At 34.8% G+C, this 21,795-nt stretch overlaps 1 protein-coding gene across 23 annotated transcripts in view; it reads right to left on the bottom strand.

Moving 5' to 3' along the window:
* CNTLN (centlein) overlaps nt 1–21,795 on the bottom strand; it is a 396,518-nt gene that overhangs the window by 188,547 nt on the left and 186,176 nt on the right. For 18 of the 23 annotated variants that reach the window (XR_011380190.1, XR_007919395.2, XM_051845306.2 and 15 more), the window contains 4 exons: nt 16,320–16,544; nt 14,567–14,692; nt 4,394–4,515; nt 2,954–3,073 (listed from right to left, as the gene is read on the bottom strand). Coding sequence is in view for 21 of the 23 variants with exons in the window: in XM_051845306.2 (XP_051701266.2) it covers nt 2,954–3,073; nt 4,394–4,515; nt 14,567–14,692; nt 16,320–16,544 (593 nt within the window). In the remaining 2 variants the exon portion in view is untranslated. Of the gene's footprint in view, nt 1–2,953; nt 3,074–4,393; nt 4,516–14,566; nt 14,693–16,319; nt 16,545–16,808; nt 16,935–21,795 lie in introns of those variants that run through there. The other 5 variants (XM_051845229.2, XM_051845257.2, XM_051845263.2 and 2 more) reach the window with 3 other exon arrangements.

Raw genomic sequence — 21,795 nt, 5'->3', positions numbered from 1 at the left:
ATGCTGAGTGAAAGAAGCCAGCCTCAAAAAGTTACAGGCTGTGTGACTTTGTGCATACAACATTCAGTAAAAGGCAAAGTCCTAGACAGGAGAACAAGTAAGTGGTTATTAGGTGTTGAGGGGTGGAGAGAGTATTTAACTACATGGGAGTAGAACAAGGAAATTATTTGAGACGATATAACTATTTTGAGTTATGGTGGTAGCTACTCAAATATATATATATATATATGTATATATATATATTTTATAACTTGTAAAAGTACACACTAAAAAAGTCAATGTGCTATATATAAATTTACAAAAACAAAATTAAAAATTTCTATCCTTATTAACAAACTTCAATGACTGACTTTTTTAAGTCATGTTTTATATTATGATACTTTCTGACATTAGTTTCATTCTTAAGATCACACTTATTAAGAACATTTAACACTGAATGTGCCTCCATGTAAGCTACTGGAGAGCAGAAGTTTTGTCTGATGTTCTCATTTAAAAATTCAGCAAGCAGGGCGCCTGTCACACAGCAGTAACTCAGACACATTTGTTTATTGAATAAATGTTTCTCAAAATAACCCTCCAAGAAACTTTTACTACATAATTTAAGCTTTACTCAGTTCTTCACCATTCTGTTTCACCATTCTGTTTGAAATCAAATTTCATTACATTTTAGGAAGCTAGAGCTGATCCAAAAAATAACTATTTTACAAACAGCTATCACATTAATTAATTTAAACTAATGTCAGGGGAAAATGTTCCATACTTTAACAGTGACTCAGCATTTAATTTGAAGACCTATTTGTAATATACAAATACTGCTGAGAGATCAGAATTCTGAGTTCTGAAACTTTTTTTTTTTTCTTGACAGGCAGAGTAGACAGTGAGAGAGAGAGACAGAGAGAAAGGTCTTCCTTTGCTGTTGGTTTACCCTACAATGGCGGACACGGACACGGCTGGTGCGCTGCAGCTGGCGCACCGCACTGATCCGAAGCCAGGAGCCAGGTGCTTCTCCTGGTCTCCCATGCGGGTGCAGGGCCCAAGGACTTGGGCCATCCTCCACTGCACTCCCGGGCCATAGCAGAGACCTGGCCTGGAAGGGGGGCAACCGGGACAGAACCCGGCGCCCCGACCGGGACTAGAACCCGGTGTGCCGGCACCGCAAGGTGGAGGATTAGCCTATTGAGCCACGGCGCCGGCCCGAAACTTTCTTTTAAAAAACCTCATTACTTTTTCTTTCATTAAAGAATGTACATTACTTATAGCTCATATGTGCCTGAATTCTCTTGATATAATTAGATTTCTCAGCTACTTACATTAGATATCTCACCCACTACATTTTCTACAAAAGTAACTTTCCTTTTGTGGAGACAGAAGGTCATAAAAGATTATCAGAGCAAGTGTTGATAGATGCTACAATATGGATGAGTCTTAGAAACATGATGCTAACTGAAAGCATCTAGTCACAAGGAACACATATTGTATGATCCCATTTATATAAAGTGGTCGAAATAAGCAAATTGATAAAACACAGTAAGCAGAATCGTAGTTGCCTAGGGCTGGAAATGGTAGATGGGATGACTGGGGTTTTGATAGTTAAGTTACATGGGTTTAAGAGAGTGAGGTGATGAAAATGTTTTAAAATTGATTGTGATGACAGATGGAATACAATTCTTTGAATATACTAATACACTTCATATATAGGTGAACACATGGCTTCTGAACTACATTTATGTAAGCTAGTAAAATTACCAGTAAATATTTCTAAGACAAATCTATGTACTCTATAAAATAATTTTCAAGATAACAGATTTTATTATCAGTTTCAAATATTTGGCACTATTAGAATATTCTGTACTTTCACAGGTAAGTGTCCATATATGTTTAAATATAATATGGTCATTTCTTCAGAAATTAAACATTACATGGAAAATATAATAAAAATTACATGTCATAATTTTATATATAAAAGAAGCTTGTGATTTCTAGCTAAAGAAAATCCAGTCAATTTAATTGTATCATGCCACATGATGCTAAATTCAATCAATCTAAAGATATTCGGGGTTTTTTTAAAGTGTATAGTCTATCAAAAATTAACTCTAAATGAACAAATAGTTAAGTAGCAGAAGAGGCTAATTATATTGGTATAACTCCTCTTTGTCTCAAAAAAAAAAGTGTTCTTTCTTTTTGCCAGGCTGAATATAATAGCTTGTGAATTATAAGATCAAGCAAGCAAACTGTATGTTTTCTAAAATATGAGTATCCTTCATCAAGTTTTATACTTAGGGCAGCTAAAAGACCTATGTGAAGGGATCAGCATTAAGCCCAAAGGACAGTCAGTGCACAGCAAGAAAGAAAGCAATTCCCCTGTGTCTTTTGCAGGTCACTACCAAGGACCATGTTAGCAGATCCACACCAGACCCTTAACAGGCAGTTCTGCTGCTACCAGTAATTAGCTTGGACAGCTCTGGCTCCAAGAGTAGCAGCAAGGCTACACCATAATGAGCTCAGCTGGGATTAGCAGGACAGGGCAGGGAACCAAGAGAGCTCAGGCATTCTGCATTGCGTATGTATCTAGGAGATCAAACAAGGATGGCTGGCTAGGTTATCCCCTCTCCACCTCATTCCAAAAATGAAGCACGGCAGTGTCTAAAATACAGGCTAATGAAGAGCGACACCTCCAACAGATGAGAGCCACGTTAATTAACACAATCCCTAGATCATATTATACAGTTTCTGTTAGAGCTAGCAAATGTGCAACTTGTTATTGCATAAAACACACACACACACACACACACACATTTTTAAAGGTAGTCTTTTTTCATGGTTTTTATTGGAAAAGTAAAAGATTATTTCATTTTCTAATGTTATAGGGTATTTCTTTAATGAGTGTGAAGCCACAAAAATTTCTTCCCAAATGTTCATCTAAGTCTATGTTGTTGAAAAAAAAAAAACTCACTTTTGAATCATTAGTTCTTGGTTCTCCCTTTTGAAATATGCCAGTTCATTCCATACAGCATCAGAATCTTCTTGTCGAAGTTGTTGGGGATCTGCTCTCTTCATTTTTCTGATTTCATCCCTATTTTTAAAATGAAGTTTCTTTTCTCATTAACATGTTTATATACATGCAACAAAAAGTAATTTACACATTCCTTAAAACTTAAAAACACCTAATGACCAAAATTTTAATCCAAGTTCACTATTTATTAAATTTCCTAAAACCAAAGCATGTAGAAATTAAAATCCTGTATCATAATTTCCTAACACTAAACTGCTACTATGGAGAACAAACTTTAGGCATACACATAATATTCTTAGGTCTATTTCTCTCACTCATTCTTATATAGTGGTAATAAAACATACACTCTAGAATTGTACTAGTCTCCAAAAAGGACTATAGGCAAATCAACTCGTCTAGAATTTTCTGCTAAGCAATCTGACTATAGTATAGACACCTGATCTGAAAACAAACTATTAGCAGTGAATCTGTCAGAAAGTAGATTGCACTCCTGTAGTGGTTACTGGCTAAATCTAGGACAAATTGCTTCATCACCACTTTACTGACAAGCAATATTACATACTTTCCATTCATCAAAAGAAAAAATTAGATGTGACAATTATGCATAAGTGATGCTATATGCCCCTTATATTTTCATTTTCTGTACATTTTTATTTTTTAAAAGTGCTGTGCTGGCCAATTTAGAAACAGTATTTCTCTACAGAACAGACCAATGTGTATCATCAACACTGCCCTAAAGGATCCATCTCAAAAGATGAGAGGGTAGTAGATTTTCTGTACTCATTCAGTCCTTTGCCCTTTGTTGATACTGTTAACAGGGGAGCCACTTACGACTAACCAAGATCTGAACACCTGTTCAGAGCAATTGAACTGAGACCGCCAATTCATTCAGATAAGCTGGAAAACAAACTGATGGATAGTAAAGATCTTCAAACTGCATACTAGGTTGAAACAGTTTTATGATAGTTAGCTATATGTGTAAATTTCATATTTCTATCTTCCATTAAAATTTAAGTACCTTTAGAGTTAAAAATATTTTAACAGTATCTTATTTATTTAAAAGCAGTTTATAAATCATATGGATATTAACTACTTTGCTTTAAATTATAAACTTCAGCAATTCTATTGATATTCAAAACCTACTCAATAATTCATAATCACCTATTGCTAAGGATTGTTGAAAATGATAGGAAAATCTACAGCTATGGCTAGTATATTTCTCTGTTTCATTTGTCATATTCTTCATTTAAATATTCAGAACAAAGATTTAACTACTAAATAATTTCTTTAAAACCAAACAAAAGCCATTAAAATACCTATATATGCTACTCCATTCCATTTAATATTTAGAGAAATGTCTTTATGAGCTAGGTAACTCACATGCCACTGCCTTCCTCCCACTGTTTTAATTGCTCTTTTACTGCTCTGTAGTTGGTCTGTAACATCTGTAGCCTTTCCTTGCGTTTTTCATGGGCATCTCTTAGCTCATCATTTTCTTGGCTCTGTAGAACACAAAATAGCAAGTAAGTTTGAAGAAAGTATGATATAATGTTTCAAATAGAAAGTTAAACATCTAAATATGAAATTTAAAAGAAGATAGCATATAAACATGAATGATTTTTTAATATTTAAGCAGAAGAACAAAGAGAATACTTCAACTCACAGAATAGGTTCGCTTAATAAATTCAACCCTCTCACTGTACTTTTTTTTAAATTGCTTATGTAATTCACAATTTTACTATGTAATTAGTTTCATTTCTTTTTTTGTTCTTAACATGCATGTAATTTTTCACAAGCCTATTTAAAATATTTAAAATATTTTTCTCTATTTCAACACAAAAATTTTCCACACACAAAACATGATTATTTTTTTAAAGTGAAAATATCATTCCTTAGCCCATGCATTTAGGATTAATGTGTAATAAAGTGCAAAGGTCACAGAGGAGGAAGGATATAAGATAGAACCTATGTTGGAAGTAGCACAGTTTAACCTTTTTGGGTTCCACCATGAAAAACTGGGAGAGCAAAGCTTACTAATGTTGAAGAAATCACAAAATAGCCACTACTTTGTTTTTCTCAAATTCTACTTTAAACAATTACAGTAACCTACTTATAATATATGTGATAAATTTTTATTAGGTATAAGCATGAAACAAACTTGCAAAGTTCCAATTCTTGTTACTCAAAAAATATATTCATATTACTTAAAAACCATGTTTCTCAAGTAAAACATATAATGTCTTGAGATTTTTTTTCACATAAGAATTTCAAATATTTGTGTTCCTCTATTCATATGTCTATTTGAATGAATTTGTATCTTTTCTGGTTGAGGACCAAGAACTCTAAAACTATAGTCACATAAGTAGGCATGAAAAAGATCTGAATTCTATTCTTAAAGGTTTCTCCTGTTAGCTGCATAATCTTAAGAACATTATTTAAATTCAATTTCTCTTCCCATAAAATATGGAAAAGAAAACATAGGTTTAAATTATAGTGATTAAATTGAATAATTAACAAAGGCAGAGGCCCTGGCACTGTGTCTCCCCTACAGAAGCACAAAGCAAAAGGTAGCTTCTTTACCTCTCTTCTTCCCAGACACTAACCGTGATGCTCTGACAGGAGCCAAATTCAATGTTTGACCTCTTACCTCTCAACTAGACAACAAAATGATAGCTCATAGAGTTTGATTATTTTACTACATTTCTATGTGTCTCGGAGGAATGGTTATTTTGTCATTCTAGTTTAAATATATTATAGTAGGACACTTTTTAAAAAGATTTTATTTATTTATTTGAGAGGCAGAGTTACAGATAGTGAGAGGGAGAGACAGACAGAAAGGTCATCCTTCCATTGGTTCACTACACAATGGCCACAATGGCCAGAGCTGTGCCAATCCGAAGCCAGGAGCCAGGTGCTTCTTCCCAGTCTCCCTTGTGGGTGCAGGGGCCCAAGCACTTGGGCCATCTTCTACTGCTTTCCCAGGCCATAGCAGAGAGCTGGATTGGAAGAGGAGCATCCGGGACTAGAACTGGTGCCCATAGGGGATGCTGGTGCCACAGGCAGAGGATTAACCTACTGCACCATGGTGCCAGCCCAGGACATTAAGTAATTTTAAGGAAATATTTGAATCTTCTATATAGCAAGAAGCAGTCTATGTGCCATTTGGAGATGCAGGTACTTGATAAAAAAAAGTGTAGAATGATGTCATCTGACAGAGATATTCAGAATAAATTTTATTCCGTAAAATGTTAGACGATATATAAATTATAGTTATTGCAAACTTGCTTTAAAAGTGGCATGATTTAGGGGCCAGTGTTGTGGCATAGAGGGCAAAGTGGCACCTGTGATGCTGGCATCCCATAAGGGTGTTGGTTCAAGTCCCACTGCTTCCCTTACAATCCAGCTCCCTGTTAATGGCCTGGGAAAGGCAGTGGAGATGGTTTAATTGTTTGGGCCCCTGCCACCCTTATAGGAGTCCCAGATGAAGCTCCTAGCTTCTGGCTTCAGCCTGCCCAGCTCACTTATTCTCTCTCTCTCTCTCTCTCTCTCTCTCCCTCCTCTCTGTCTCTTTCTCTCGGTAATTCTGACTTTCAGATAAATAATTTTTTTTTTTCAAAAAAAAATTAGCACAGTTTTGGTTATGAAATAAAAGTAAACAAATTAGGATACTATTTTAGATTTTTTCCAGTACAACTGCAGAATCAGATATGCTTCATATACAGGATGCTAAATGTTGACAACAGTTCAAAGCTTGTTGATCTAAGTTGCTAAATTTGACTTTGACATAGCTACTTCAGTGTGTTTCAGTTTTTCCATTTTCAAAATTCAGACCATTTATATCTTTTAAGACACAAGAATAATTTAAATGCCAACTTGAATTTTCATAGTAAATTTGTTAATCAATCCATGTATGACTTCCTTTCTTTGAACTACAAAATCTCTAATAATAAGTATGTGAAATAAATTAATCAAATAGAAGATTATAATTAATAATGTTGGTATCTTTTCATAGATAAACAAGTTAATTATGTTTATTGGGATTACTTAAGGGGCAAGTGTTTGGCCTACTAGTTAAAAGGCCCACATCATATATTGTAATTCTTAATTCTGACACACAGCTCTGGTTCCTACTTCCAGTTTCCTGTTAATGGAAATGCTGGAAGCAGGAAGAATGGCTAACATAATCGGGTTCTGCAACACAAATGGCAGACCTGGATTAAGTTCCTAGGTCCTAGCTTTTTCCTGGTCTACTCCTACATTCCCAAGCCAATGTGGCCATTTTAGGGGTGAACCATTAGATGGGGAGTTTATTGCCTCACAAAAAGAAAAAAAAAGACTAAAGGGCTCACAGAGAATTATAACAGAATATATTAGAAATTTTTAATAAAATAATTATAAGATATTTAAAGATCATACTAGAAGAGATTCATGGCCAGACATAATTTCAAAATAAACTTACAGTTAAACTAAAATGAATACTTTATATAAGAGTTCAATAATAGCTATCTGAAAATTATTCTTCATTGAAGCCAGGCTCATCCTCAGCACACTTGCAATGAATTTCTTTAAAATTGTTAAATATAAGCTCAATGTTTTAGGAATCATTGTAGTTCTGTGCTAGAATCATTAAAAACTCTTAAGTAGAAAGATGGACCAAGAAGTAAAAATTAATACAATAGGACATTCAACTTTTCTTATTAATTTCAAAATGATTCCATTGAATTAATGGGATATTTATTTTTATTAGTACTTTTACTATTTTAGCATTTTTTTGACAGGCAGAGTGGACAGTGAGAGAGAGAGACAGAGAGAAAGGTCTTCCTTTGCTGTTGGTTCACCCTCCAATGGCCGCTGCGGCCGGCATGCTGCGGCTGGCGCACTGCGCTGATCCGAAGCCAGGAGCCAGGTGCTTCTCCTGGTCTCCCATGCAGGTGCAGGGCCCAAGGACTTGGGCCATCCTCCACTGCCCTCCCGGGCCATAGCAGAGAGCTGGACTGGAAGAGGACTGGGACTAGAACCTGGTGTGCCGGCGCCGCAGGCGGAAGATTAGCCTATTGAGCCGCAGCGCCGGACAATTTTAGCATTTTTTTAAAAAACGTGGCATTTTTAACAACTACCATTAATCATAGAATATATACCCAATGTCTTCCTTAATTCTCAAACAGAAACTACATTATTAAAACCAAGATTAAGACCCAATAGACATCTCCTAAATTCTATAAATCACTCATCATGTGCCAAGCTCTGCACTAGGCGTACTAATTAATCAAAGCACTGGATGCTATAGTTTCGGATTCACTGTAAAATGTTCAATATTAACAAGTTTAGGTTTTCTATAATAATTCTTATCAATGTCTCTTTCCATTAAGTAGTAATAATAGGAAAATAGTCTTACAGATGAGCCTTACAGATGGTGTGACTTTACTTGCTTCTTACTTTATTATATCTGAGTGTTTACATAATTATAATAAAATTATGAATATATAAATTATTAAAATTAAACTAGACTTATAAACCACTTAATAGACATTATATAATATTATTTTTTTTTAAATGCTGTTTCATTCATGCATTTGTTCTTCAGAATACAGTTATTAAAATGTGATTCAGGTGTTAAATTAGTCACATGAATTATTCCTTTGTCTAATTCAGAAATGCACACTAAATTTTATTTTAAAAGTACATATTAGGAGGAAAGTTCAAAGAAAAATATTTCTCTATTTTAATGTGGCTAGTAGAGATACCAGCTGAAGTCATTTGCTAAAAGGTGCATATCTCAAAATAATAAGGAAAATACCCTTTTTATATACCTTCTAGAAAATGTAAACTTGGGTAGTGATTCTAAGTCTCATATGGCACATAACAGCCAATCAATAATCTAGTCAAAACAACAGCACCTTATTTGGGAAATAGAATCACCAAAGATCTTAAAAAGATCACCAAACATCTTAACAAAACAAAGGCAAGGAATGAATAATACATTTTATATCACAAATTACTATATTTTTCTAAGAGGATATTCATAAAAGTATTCCATGGAATATTTATTCATTATCTTATTCAATAAAATATTTACTGAGTACCTACTATGGATTTTGCAAATTAAACTAGCTAGCTAGAGGTTCTAAATTCTGTATACGAGTTTGACTGAAAACAAAAAAAAAAAAAACCAGAAAATAGGAATGTTCTATTAACTGACTATCCTCAAAGATACCTGCAGTGCTCTTTCTGAGTTCCTAAGAACAGAAATGATTTAATTTTTGGTTTGGTCAAAGGTTCCTCGAGATAGGGTGAACTAATAGCAAAGATACTATTCTTAAAGCAGTGGTTCCTTCTTCAGGGGATGAGAGCATGTAAATAAATAAAATTTTAACAAAAATGTAAGGATCCCATTATGGACATTTACATATAAAGTTCATGTATATCAGAGAATTAAGAAGTAAATGACACAAAGTGTATTCAAAAAACATATTGGTATTAAATGATAATGAGAAGTACTAATAAAATCCAGTCACCAAATGCATGAAAGTCATGAAAGCAGGGATTCATGGCACTAGTGATCTCAAGGATAGTAGGATTTCACAAAGCTCTGATCCACTGGTTTCCAAATGCTATTTTATAAGTTGTTACAGCACTACATTCATGAAGTCAGGATCATTTGTGTGATTTTTATAAAAATAGTCTATAATAGTCTCTATAACTAATATAAAAGCATTGGTCAGCCATCTTGAAAGTACAGCTAGCAACAAAAGTAAGTTGAGCACAATAATGTCTAAATATCTACACAAAAGTCCTAACTAGTGTTACAGTAAGTTAATATGTACACCTTACTGCTGATACAAATAAAGAACATCATCTCAGTGTATCATAGTGTAGACAGATATAGCCCATGCTTTATTGGTGAAATTTACTTGCCTCTTTATCTTTCCGATCCCCTTGGTAATCTTCTGGGGTCCCTAAAGCTACCTATGTTGTCATGCAGCATGTCTTTTGTCTTCATTTCAGCATTTTCCATAGGTTCTTACATTGAACAATAGTCTTTTGAGAAATATCAATAGGTATAATATAACCAAATAAATCTGGGAAAAAATGTGTCTTCATTTCTATAGATTTGCAGTTCACATTAGTATATGAAAGGCTCACAAAAATTAATCTTTTAATACATTGTTACAACAATTATTTGAGCATGGAACATCTTTGTCTAACATTAGCTTCTGAAAGAACAGTAGTCCACACAACACCAAAAGCCATGACAAAAATTCAACATGTATTAGTGACCAATGCTCTGCAAAAGGAACACTATATCAACAAATTTATTTTAAAAACAAGACACTTGTTATCTGTTGAAAAGTGCCCCAACCCATCAAGAAAAGAGTATTTTGTAATTCTAACTCCCTACTACCAAAGAATGTGATTTTATTTGGAGATTACCGAGGTAATCATTCTCCTTCGAATTGCTTTATTATTCAGGGTTTGTTTACCTACTTATTTTGCTAAATGTTGCTGATTATTGTGCTTTTTTCATTTAACTATCTAGTTCTTCTAAAATAAGAAATCCTACTAAATGATAAAATACAAGGTAAAAAAATGCCCCATTTATCCTCATCTTGCAAAGATGTAAAAGACATTAAATTTGAAATTCATTATTATTATTTTACTTAAAATATAATGAATAACTATAAATGAAAGATAAAATAACTATAAATTAAAAAGAAATGTGAAAAATAATTTTTCATGATTTATTTTATTTATTTGAACGGGAGAGTGACAGAAACAGAGAAAGAGATACTGGTAAAAAGATCTACACTTTGTTGTTTCACTCTCCAAATGGCTGCAATGTCTGAGGTTGGGCCAGGCCAAAGCCAGGAGCCTGGGACTCCATCAAGGTCTCCAATGTGGATGGCAAGGGCCCAAGTATTTAGGCCATCTTTCTCTGCCTTCCCATGCTTTTTATCAGAGAGCTATAACTGAAGCCAAGCAGATAGAACTTGAACCAGTGCTCTAACACAGGGTGCCAACACTGGCAAGTGGTGGCTTAACCCACTGCACCACAATGGTAGCTCCCCAAAAAGAATTTTACTTTGTGAAAAAACTTGGAGATCTTATCGTACAATAGCTGTTGTCAGGAATAAGGAATGAGATTCATTTTGAGACAAGACACTTAAGAGGTGAGAGAGAAGAGCATAGGTCTAAAATGTGTTTGAATGGTGATACTACTTCTTGTCAAAAATAAGGGACTTTCAAAGACAGACCAAGCAAAAAATGGGATATGTGATGGTTAATTTTATCTGTCAGATTATATGGATACTGGTTAAATATTCTTTCTAGGTGTTTCTGAATGAAATTGATATTTTAACTGGTAGACTGAGCAAAGATTATTATCCTCCCCAATGCAGTAGGGCTTCTTCCAATCAGATGAAAGCCTGAATAAAATATAGGCTGAGTATGAAAGATTTCCTTCTCTGTGCCTGATTGTCTTTGAGCTGGGACATCAGCAATATTTTGACTTTGCACTCATAGTTGGACTTGTACTTGAACTTACACCATCAATTCTTGGGTTCTACAGCCTTTTGGCTCAGACTGCAACTATTCAATTGGCTCCCCTGTATCTCTAGCTTAGTGACTACAGATTACAACTCCTTATATGTAGTCTGGAATTATATATAGCTATATTATATTTCCATGTATAACAAGAAATATATAAATATCTATTTGTATTATATATTAGGATACTTATATATTGCATTAGGGTACTTCATAAAATTTCATGTAAAGTATATATTACAAAAAAACCTATGCATGCATTTCCAATTTTTTTTGTACCAAAACAAAATGCCCTTTTAATTCTATTTTTCAATGGACTTTTTGAAGTTCCCTTGTATGTTCTATTTTTCTACAGAACCCAGGCTAATCCAGGATAGAACGTCAAATATGCCAATTTTAAGAATTATGCAAGAGAAGGTAGATAATAGAATGGATTGTTGTATAAATTTAGGTATTCATTTTTTGAAAGTCAGAATGACAGAGAGAGAGAGGAGAGACCTTCCATCTGCTGGCTCACTCCCCAAATGTCTATAATAGCCAAGATTGGGCCAGGCAGAACCCAGGAGCTTTAGACTCCAGCTGGGTCTCCCACATGGGTCACAGGAGCCCAACCACATAAGCCAGCATTTGCTGCCTCTCAAGATAAATTCAGAGGAAGCTGGAATGGAACAGAGTAGCAAGGATTCAAACTGGGATGCAGGAATACCAAGAGGTGCCTCAAACCACTGTGCCAAAACACTCACCTGGATAGACTAGCTTTCTAAATAAAAATGCCCATTATGGGATGCCATCTGGGGCAACAGTTAAGACATCACTCTGGAAACCAGTTAAAACATCACTCTGGAAATCACTCTGGAAGCCTACATCAGAGTGCCTGGGTTTGAGTCCCAATTTCACTCCTGATTCTAGCTTCCTGCTAATGTGCACCTTAGAAGGCAGCAGGTGGCCGGCGCTGTGGCTCAATAGGCTAATCCTCTGCCTGCAGTGCCGGCACCCCAGGTTCTAGTTCCGGTCAGGGCACCGGATTCTGTCCTGGTTGCCCCTTTTCCAGGCCAGCTCTCTGCTGTGGCCTGGGAAGGCAGTGGAGGATGGCCCAAGTACTTGGGCCCTGTACCCCCATGGGAGACCAGGAGAAGCACCTGGCTCCTGGCTTCGGATCAGCGCGGTGCAGCGGCTGCAGCACCTGCAGCGCGCCAGCCACTGCGGCCATTGGAGGGTGAACCAGTGGAAAAGGAAGACCTTTCTCTCTGTCTCTCTCTCTCACTGTCCACTCTGCCTGTCAAAAAAAAAAAAAAAAAAAAAAAAAGGCAGCAGGTGATGACTCAAGTAGTTGAGTCCCTGCCATGTACAAGGGAGCTCTACATTGAGTTCTTAGCACCTGGCTTTGGCCTGGCTCAGCCCCAGCTGGTGCAGTCATTTGGATAGTGAACAGCAGATGGGAGATCTCTGTCTCATTTTGTCTGCTTTTCAAATAAATATTTTTAAAAATAAAAATGCCTATAAGAATCTGTGCTTACACCCACATTTACACTTAATATACTAGATCCTAAGGACTTATTTACCATCTTCTTTCATTTTTTAAAGGTTTAAAAGCAAGATTTATTAGAGTCAGAGACCTCCAGCCGGAGTGGCATGGAGGGGTGCTCCAGGAGAGGCAAAACTCAAAGGGGCTGGTGGTACTGGGGTTTTTGAGCACAATTTTTTGGGGGAAAAAACTTGACATTCAGTTCCAAGGCAGGGACAAGCCCCATCAACAGACCTGATTTGCAATCTTTTATCCTATCTGGCTTGCTCATGACAAAAGGGAAATGGTTTTGAAGGACAGCAACTCACCATGTCTCCTTTAATACAGCTGACTAATAATGATGCTTGAGTACTTTCAATGCTCAATAAGTTGCTACTGGGTAAACACATGAATGAACAAATAACGCATGTGTTCACCTATATTTCTTATAATCTTCAAGTACGTTAAATGTTAGTTGTGATCATCTGGTCATTTTATTTTTGATAGAATCAACAGTTGATAATTTCCTTTTGTTTTAGAAATGTTAAACTCCGAATAATGATAAATTAACACATAATGTATTTAGTGTGAATACAGGTAATATTAATTATGGCTTACAATTAACTATATCTCTAACCATATTTTGTTCTAAAACACATATAATCTATATCAAACCTTTCTCTACCTAAGAGTATTCTATATGACAAAGAATCTATGATTTAAATGTACTGGATTGCAATTATGTTTGTAAGCATTAGATTTATCATAGAATATCATAAGGCTATTTGAGAATCAATTTTTGACAAAACTGCAAATAGGCAGGAATTAGGGTAGCTGTGAATGAGGAACAAGAAGTTTGTCATATTAAAGTCACACAAAAAATAAAGTCTTCAATATAATTACCTAAGATTGTTTAATATGCATGAACAACTTCCTCTGAGAAACAGAATTTACAATGTACATATTAAAGAATATAAGCTCTCAAAGACAGGCCTTTTAGTTACATGCTTCTTTTACTCGAGTAAATGCTGAATGCTCATTCCAATGTCAAGTGTTCTGACATAAAATCAGGTAAAATGGACAAAAATCTCTTTTGCCATTTTGATTATATAATTTTTATATAAATTATAATTATATATGATCTGAGCTAAGTTGATATAATCACTTTTAATGTTTATCATATATGAAGAATAACAAAAAATTCTCTTTCTACTTGCTATAGTTTTTTATTTTTTGCTTCTTGGAAACCATAAAAAATTTTCCTAATTTCATATCCCAAATAATTTGGAATAGCAAATAATCACTTGATTTTCAAGTAGCAAATTTTTTTTATTACTTTTTGATATGCAGAAATCTTAAAACAAGCCCAATTGATTGCATGCTTTTATACAGGTGATTGGATTCAGGAAAGAAAAATGACAAGCAGCAATTTGTGAAATGTATGTTTACTCTGGTATATTTTCATCTTTGCATGCTTACTAGAAAAGAAATGATTTAATGTTCACCTTTAGTTGCAGTGCCTTCTCTAAGTTTTCAATCTTTCTTTCAGCTTTTCTCAGCTTCCTTAGCTCCTCTGAGTCTGTAATAGAGTTCTTTGGGGACAAAGACCTTGAACGTTTCACAGGTGGTTCCTGGAGAATAAAACAAGGACATGGTTGAACTAGTTGGAACAGTGGATTATGAAAGCCATGCAAAATTAAAGAACAAGTAATTTTGAATACTAATAATGAATTATAAAAAAAATCCTGCATGGAATACCAGAGAAATAACAAGCGGAATTACCACAGTGCTACCGCTAAAGGTTTCTCTGTGACTCGTTAATGAGAATATTCATTTACATTTACATTGTTTCTTTCAGAATAATGATGTCCCATTAGGGAAGACTAAAGGGTTATAGACTCAGAAATGCAAGAAACCTCATTACAAAGGAGGGGATAGAGGCTGGTCTAATTGCTCTATAAGGGTCCAAGGTTACACTTGATAGGACAACCAGAAACAAGAGGGAAAGGATTTTTTTCCCTTTGAAATAGTTTAACACACTGTGAAGTTGAAGGAACAATATGCTTGAGGAATATAAATACAACAGACAGTAGATCTTATACCATAATGACCATATGGTCATTAACTATAATGTGGCTAACTAGAGACAAGAATGTGTGTTTGTATTATGTACAGCTCCATATACCAATCTGGAGAAGGAATATGTGAGAGCAACTATTAAGCTGGGCAACACAGTGTTCATCCTTACGGCCTGTCCTTACAGAAAAGAAAGGAACTTTTCTGCAGAATACCCATCTCCTTTTCTCAGAGTTTTTATTAAAGCAGTGAAACATCAAAGCAGTACATTTCAAAACTTTACTTATCCAGCAAACACCAAAGTGGGCCCCATAATAATAATAATCTCAATTTTAGGGATGTTTAATTTAAATAAAGCTTGTAAAACTACTTCGAAATGGCACAAAATGCATAGCACAGTTATGTTTTAATAAATAAATAAATACAACTCATTCCTATGAACATTACTTATAGAGAATGAGTAAGAATGCCGCATAGAAACGGTTTTAAGCTTAAATGCTTCCTTTATTAAGATAGCTTGTTTTACTCACAGAAAAAAAAAAGAACCAAAAACAATTATCTTAAACATGTGAATTTCTGCTTACAAAAAACAGATGTGCTACTTCTGTGGTTGAAGTAACAAGTGTGAGAGAAAACTGTCTCAGCTTCATACTATTTTGTGCTTGTCAACATTCTATGCAATCATTTGCAGTGTAACAGAACTATGTAATGAATACATCATTAAATGATAAATATGCTATGCAAAACCTGCTTATTTTCTGTTACCCCTTTAAATCTGTACAAATGCATAAGTTAATGTTAAAATCCACTTAATAATTTAAATTCCAGGACAGTACTGTTATATCTGAAACAAAAACATTAGATTTATTTTTCTTTCATTAGAAAGTTGAATAAATGACTAGTACTACTTTAAAATGAAGTTTTATTCACATAGATTAATGTCAGCTAAATGAAGCATACTTATGAAAATTACTATAAGAATATTAACTTAACTGTCAGAACAATTATACTACTAAGCATATATTCAGTTAATGAATTTAGTTATATTTTATTCAAGTCTTTAAAAAGGGAAAATTCCCCATTCCTAAGAGGTATCTTATTCAGTATTTGACACACAATACTGTTAGAAGTTCCTGAAATATAAGCAGAGAATAAAGGCTGCTGTTTGTTTTGGAACTTTACCTCTTGCCTTGCCGGGCTCATCCTTACAAATTCACAAAATGTCTCTACCTTATGCATTCCTTCAGCACTTGACATGGTGCTCTTCTCTGAGAAACCCTTGTTAGCAGTTCTGTCCTCTGAAAGTTTTGCATTTGCTACTTCCAGTTTCTTCTGTAAATACTCAATTTCAGACTTCTGTGAGACCATTAATGTTTCTAAACTTGATAAAGATGGCTGCTGAGATGCCTATTAAAAAGTATATATGTAAGTGTATATGTATGTTTGTATCTTACAATATTTATAAATATATGCAAACACACACATATATATTATATAAATCATAGGTACTTAGAGAAAGAAAATTTAATTCTAACAATAAGCCAAATACTACCATTACTAAATCTTCTCATTCCAATATAAAGTTATTGTTTTGGAAAGTTAAGCATGAGTAAATGTAAATATTTTTATAAATAATACTGTAATTTGGACTTATAGGAAAAAGTTAAATGATGGCTGAATGATACATATTATTCATCTATTTATTAGTTTTTTCAAGTTTATAATTACAGACATATATATTTTCTCAAAAAATCCACCATCTGATATTCAAGTCATAAAACAGCACAGAATACAAGCCTGAGAAAAAGGAGACCAATAACATATAGGTCCAATTAGCATTTAATGTATCATAACTTAATAATGAGTCCTTAAAAACTGTGATTCTTTTAAAAGTTAATATTCTTCATAGCATTCTCTTTTGAAATTTATGCATGAGTCAGATAAGCTGATAATGGTAAGCCTCACATTTTAGCAACAAAAATCACAAAAAAGTTAACTTTGTAGGAAACCTGTTTAATAAAACTTGCATCCTGCAAAATTCTACTAATGTCCCCAATTGGATATGTTTGAGACCATCAAAACCTATGTATGTATGCTATTTCAAAACAATCACTACATTTACAAGAAGGAAAACTACTAAATCACAGTGAAAAGTTTTTGTCGATTTTCCAACAAGTGAATGTCAAATCTTATGTGACTATTACCAAGATGGATGTAGTACTCTTGAAAATATTTTCATTTACACTGACTGAGAATCCTATTCTTCATTAATGATAATCCCTAACAACTATGAGAAAATATATTTATAACAAAAGATATGTTAACTCTAAATCAATAGGAAGTACCACCTCTTTTTCTACTTTGACTACTTTTTCTTTTTTGTGGGCTAGGAAAACATTTCCTAACTCTAATTTACAATTGTTATGATGAAGAAGTTATCTTTGATTTATACTTTCATATTACATTTTCCTCATATTTATATCAATTATTTTCCAACATTTATTCTATCATACTACTACCAAGTGTTTTCCTCAGAGTTGTTTATTTTCTATTTTCATTATAATTATTCCATTACCTTGTTTTGAACATTAAATTATTTTAGGAATGAGCATTTTTCCTAGCAATTAAGACACCTGCATCCTGTATCAGAATAGTTGTTTTCAATTCCCAGCTATGGATCCTGACTTCAGCCTCTTGTCAACATATACCCTGGTAAGTAGCAGTGATAGTTCAGTTAACTGGGTTCCTGTCACTCATATGGGAGACCCACTTTATGTTCCTAACTTCTGACTTTAGCCTTTGCCTATCTCTGGCAGTTGTAGGCATTTGGAGAATGAACCAGCAGATAAGAGCTTCTTCTTTTGTCTCCCTCTCCTTCTTTCTCTCTTTCTCTGCCTCTGAAATGAGTTTTTAAAAATATTAAAATATTTTACATATTTTTCTTCTAGTAAGTCTACATGTTTTCTCCTATTCCTTCCTTCCCATTTAAATCACTGAAGGGATTTTATTTTTTCCTATTTTATAACTGAAAATATGAAGTGTATGATTTTTTCCTCTGGTGGGCCTAACAACCTAAACAATCTTCAGTTACTATGTGCTCTTATCCAGTTTTCCTTTAATAAAATTATGCAGCATGTATTAATATTCCTCATTTGCAAAACAAATTTTGAATGCTTTGTTCAAGGTCAAACAAAAACTTATAAATTAGGAAAAGCATAATTTTAATGTATTAGTATTTCTAATAAGCAATCCAGTATTCTTTGATCAATGAATTTTCTAAATCATCAAAGTATTATACTGTTATAGCTACCAATTTTTAAAAAAATTCAGTCAAGATGTTGCAGTGACAGATAATGTAAATATTAAAGAAGATATTTAAAATGCTCCAGTGGTGGATACTGTCACTAAAATCACATCAGACTTATTTCTAAAAGTATTTCTATTAATATTAATGATGTATTACTTCTGACAATAAAGCTATTTAGGCAGAATTTCTGCAACATTTCTCAATCAACAGTAACAGAACTTAAAAATTAAAATACCATGAAAGTAGTTATACATAGGTGCCAAGAAGAAAGTGTAAATAAATCAGGTAGGCTATGTTTGCTTTATGCTAAAATAACAGCTTTTGAATTCATTCAACAAAGACACTTTGAATACTTACTAAACCATGTATAAATTTTCTTCATAGCCACAAAATCTTAACATGCTCCTTTTCTTAAACTGTGCCACACCTTCTCATTCTGTCTCTCACCCTTTATTACTTTTTCTAGAGATATATTCACAATGAGCATTTCACATCTCTCTTACTACAACCACTTTTTTTAAAAAAAAATTTATTTACATATTTGAAAGGCAGAGTTAGAGAGAGGGAGGCAGAAGCAGGGAAGTGAAAGAGAGAGAGATCTTCCAAGTGCTGGTTCATTCCACAGATGGTCACAATGGCCAGGGCTGGGTCAGGTTGAAGCTAGGAGCCAGGAACTTCACATGGATGCAGGGGCCCCAGCACTTGGGCCATGTGCTACTGCTTTTCCAGGAGCATTAACAGGGAACTGGATCAGAAGTGGAGCAGCAGGGACAGGAACTAGTGCCCATACAGATGCCAGCATCACAGGCAGTGGCTTTATGTGCTAAACCACAGCATCAGACCCAACAATCACTTTTTTTTAAAGTAAAAGTGAAATGACAGGTCAAACAACATTCAGCCTCACCATGGAGGCATAGAGCAAGTATTTGAGGCAGCTGATATTCAATTCCAGCCAATTGTTTTCACAGACAAATTGTGGCTCACCACTGCCAGATCCTGACTTTTCAACAGTATCAACAACTTGGAATTTCCTTTTTTAAGATTTTTTAAAAATTTATTTGACAGTAGAGTTACAGACACTGAGAGGGAGAGACAGAGAGAAAGGTCTTCCTTCAATTGGTTCACCCTCCAAATGGCTGCTACAGCCGGCGCGCTGCGCCAATCCGAAGCCAGGAGCCAGGTGCTTCCTCCCAGTCTCCCATGTGAGTGCAGGGCCCCAAGCACTTGGGCCATCCTCCACTGCCTTCCAAGGCCACAGCAGAGAGCAGGACTGGAGAGGTGCTGCCGGGACTAGAACCGGCACCCATATGGGATGCCAGCGCCGCGGGCGGAGGATTAACCTGGTGCGCCACTGTGCCGGCCCCAAGAACTTAGGATTTCTAAGGGAAGTTTTCCAAATTTTTAAATGTTGGTTGTGCCAGTTTATGAATCCTATACTTTAAAAATATGGTGGTAGAAGTATAATCTACTACATATTTTCCAGGGAAATTTTAAAATATGCATCAAAGACTATAAGAATATACCACATTTTTGACTTAGCATCCTAATTATGTTGATAACTGATAAGCTAAGATATACATGAAAAATTGAGTGAGAAAGAGCATAAAATGACATCCAGTAAGTACTATGTGGATATAGAATGTCCCAAACATGTGTAGAAAATAACCGTATGATATTAAAACATTCTATAACCCTTAAAATCATAAGCTCTTTGAAAAGTTAATTTTTCTTGCTAATGATTATAATTTTATATAATTTTTTCTCTAATATTAAAAAGTCTCATGCTCCTTTTGAGTTTACATTCTCAGAATAAGATAACATGGCACTAGACCAGTGATTCTGATGAGAAATGATTAGTGGAATATGTACATGAAGCCCTCAGTTGTAAATAATCTCTTTAAAACATATTACTGGCCAGCGCCGCAGCTCACTAGGCTGATCCTCCGCCTTGCAGCGCCGGCACACTGGGTTCTAGTCCTGGTCGGAGCGCCGGATTCTGTCCCGGTTGCCCCTCTTCCAGGCCAGCCCTCTGCTGTGGCCAGGGAGTGCAGTGGAGGATGGCCCATGTGTTTGGGCCCTGCACCCCATGGGAGACCAGGAGAAGCACCTGGCTCCTGCCTTCGGATCAGCGCGGTGCGCCCGCCACAGCACACCAGCCGCAGCGGCCATTGGAGGGTGAACCAATGGAAAAGGAAAACCTTTCTCTCTGTCTCTCTCTCTCACTGTCCACTCTGCCTGTCAAAAAGAAAAAAAAAGGACCTACAGAAGATATAGAACAAAAGGTGTGGGCCTTTAAGTGTTGTGCCCATAACTATTTTAAAAATTATACAACTTTAGCCTGGTGTTTAGTGTAGCAATAAAATGCTCAATCCCATTTCAGAGTACCTGGATTTCACACTAGCATCTGGCTCCTGACTCCAGCTTCCTGCTAATTACTTCCTGGGAGGCAGTAATGATGGCTAAAGTAACTGGTTATCTGCCATCCACCTGGGGAACATGGACTGAGTTACTGACTCCCAGCTTCAGCTCAGCCTAGTCCCACTCATTGTAGGCATTTAGGAAATAAACTAGTAGATGTGAGCTCCTTCTTTTTCTCTCTCCCTCTCTCTCTCTCAAAATATAAATAAAAATTGTAAAAATAAAATTAAGCAAACTAAATATCTAGTCAGGTGGCATTAGATCCAAGCAACATTTATAGCATTATGAGAGTGGAGGCTGATTGAATATTGCCTGAAAAATAGAAAAATGTTTCATAGCTATAATAATTGCAAAGAATTGTAAACTAAATAAGTTCTAATAAGTATTTTATCAGTAAGTTCTAATTAATATTTTTTATTTCCTATTGTATTAAAAATAATAACTATGTAGCATTTAGGAATGAAGTATTTAGTACCTAGTTCTTATTAAGCATTTTATATACATAAACACATTTGTTCAGGAAATTTATAAATTCTAAACCTATCAACACACAATGCAGACATAATTGTAAAATCAAAAATACTTAACAAGGACATATCTCAGTAAAAATGACAGTTTACCCTAAAATAATATTTCAATGAAAATTCAGTTAAGTCAAATGCATGTGTGTGTAAAATTTGAAATGTATATGTGCATATAAAATATCTAACATGTATCTATAAAATCAACGAGACTGACAAAATGATTCTTTTCTGAAAACCAACTCAAATCCTTTTGGGAAGAAGTCAGGGTACAAAGAAGTATACATATATTACAAATATATAATAATTCCATATATGTGCTTGATATATACTTTATGCACGTAATATACACTTATATACTTTATATATGACATACATACATATAATTTTATTCTCATGAAATGCTTGAATT

This window comes from Oryctolagus cuniculus, chromosome 1 (genome assembly GCF_964237555.1).
Source record: "Oryctolagus cuniculus chromosome 1, mOryCun1.1, whole genome shotgun sequence".
Taxonomy (NCBI): domain Eukaryota; kingdom Metazoa; phylum Chordata; class Mammalia; order Lagomorpha; family Leporidae; genus Oryctolagus; species Oryctolagus cuniculus.
Note: the sequence above shows the minus strand (reverse complement) of the source record. Positions and strands in the feature narration are given on the sequence as shown.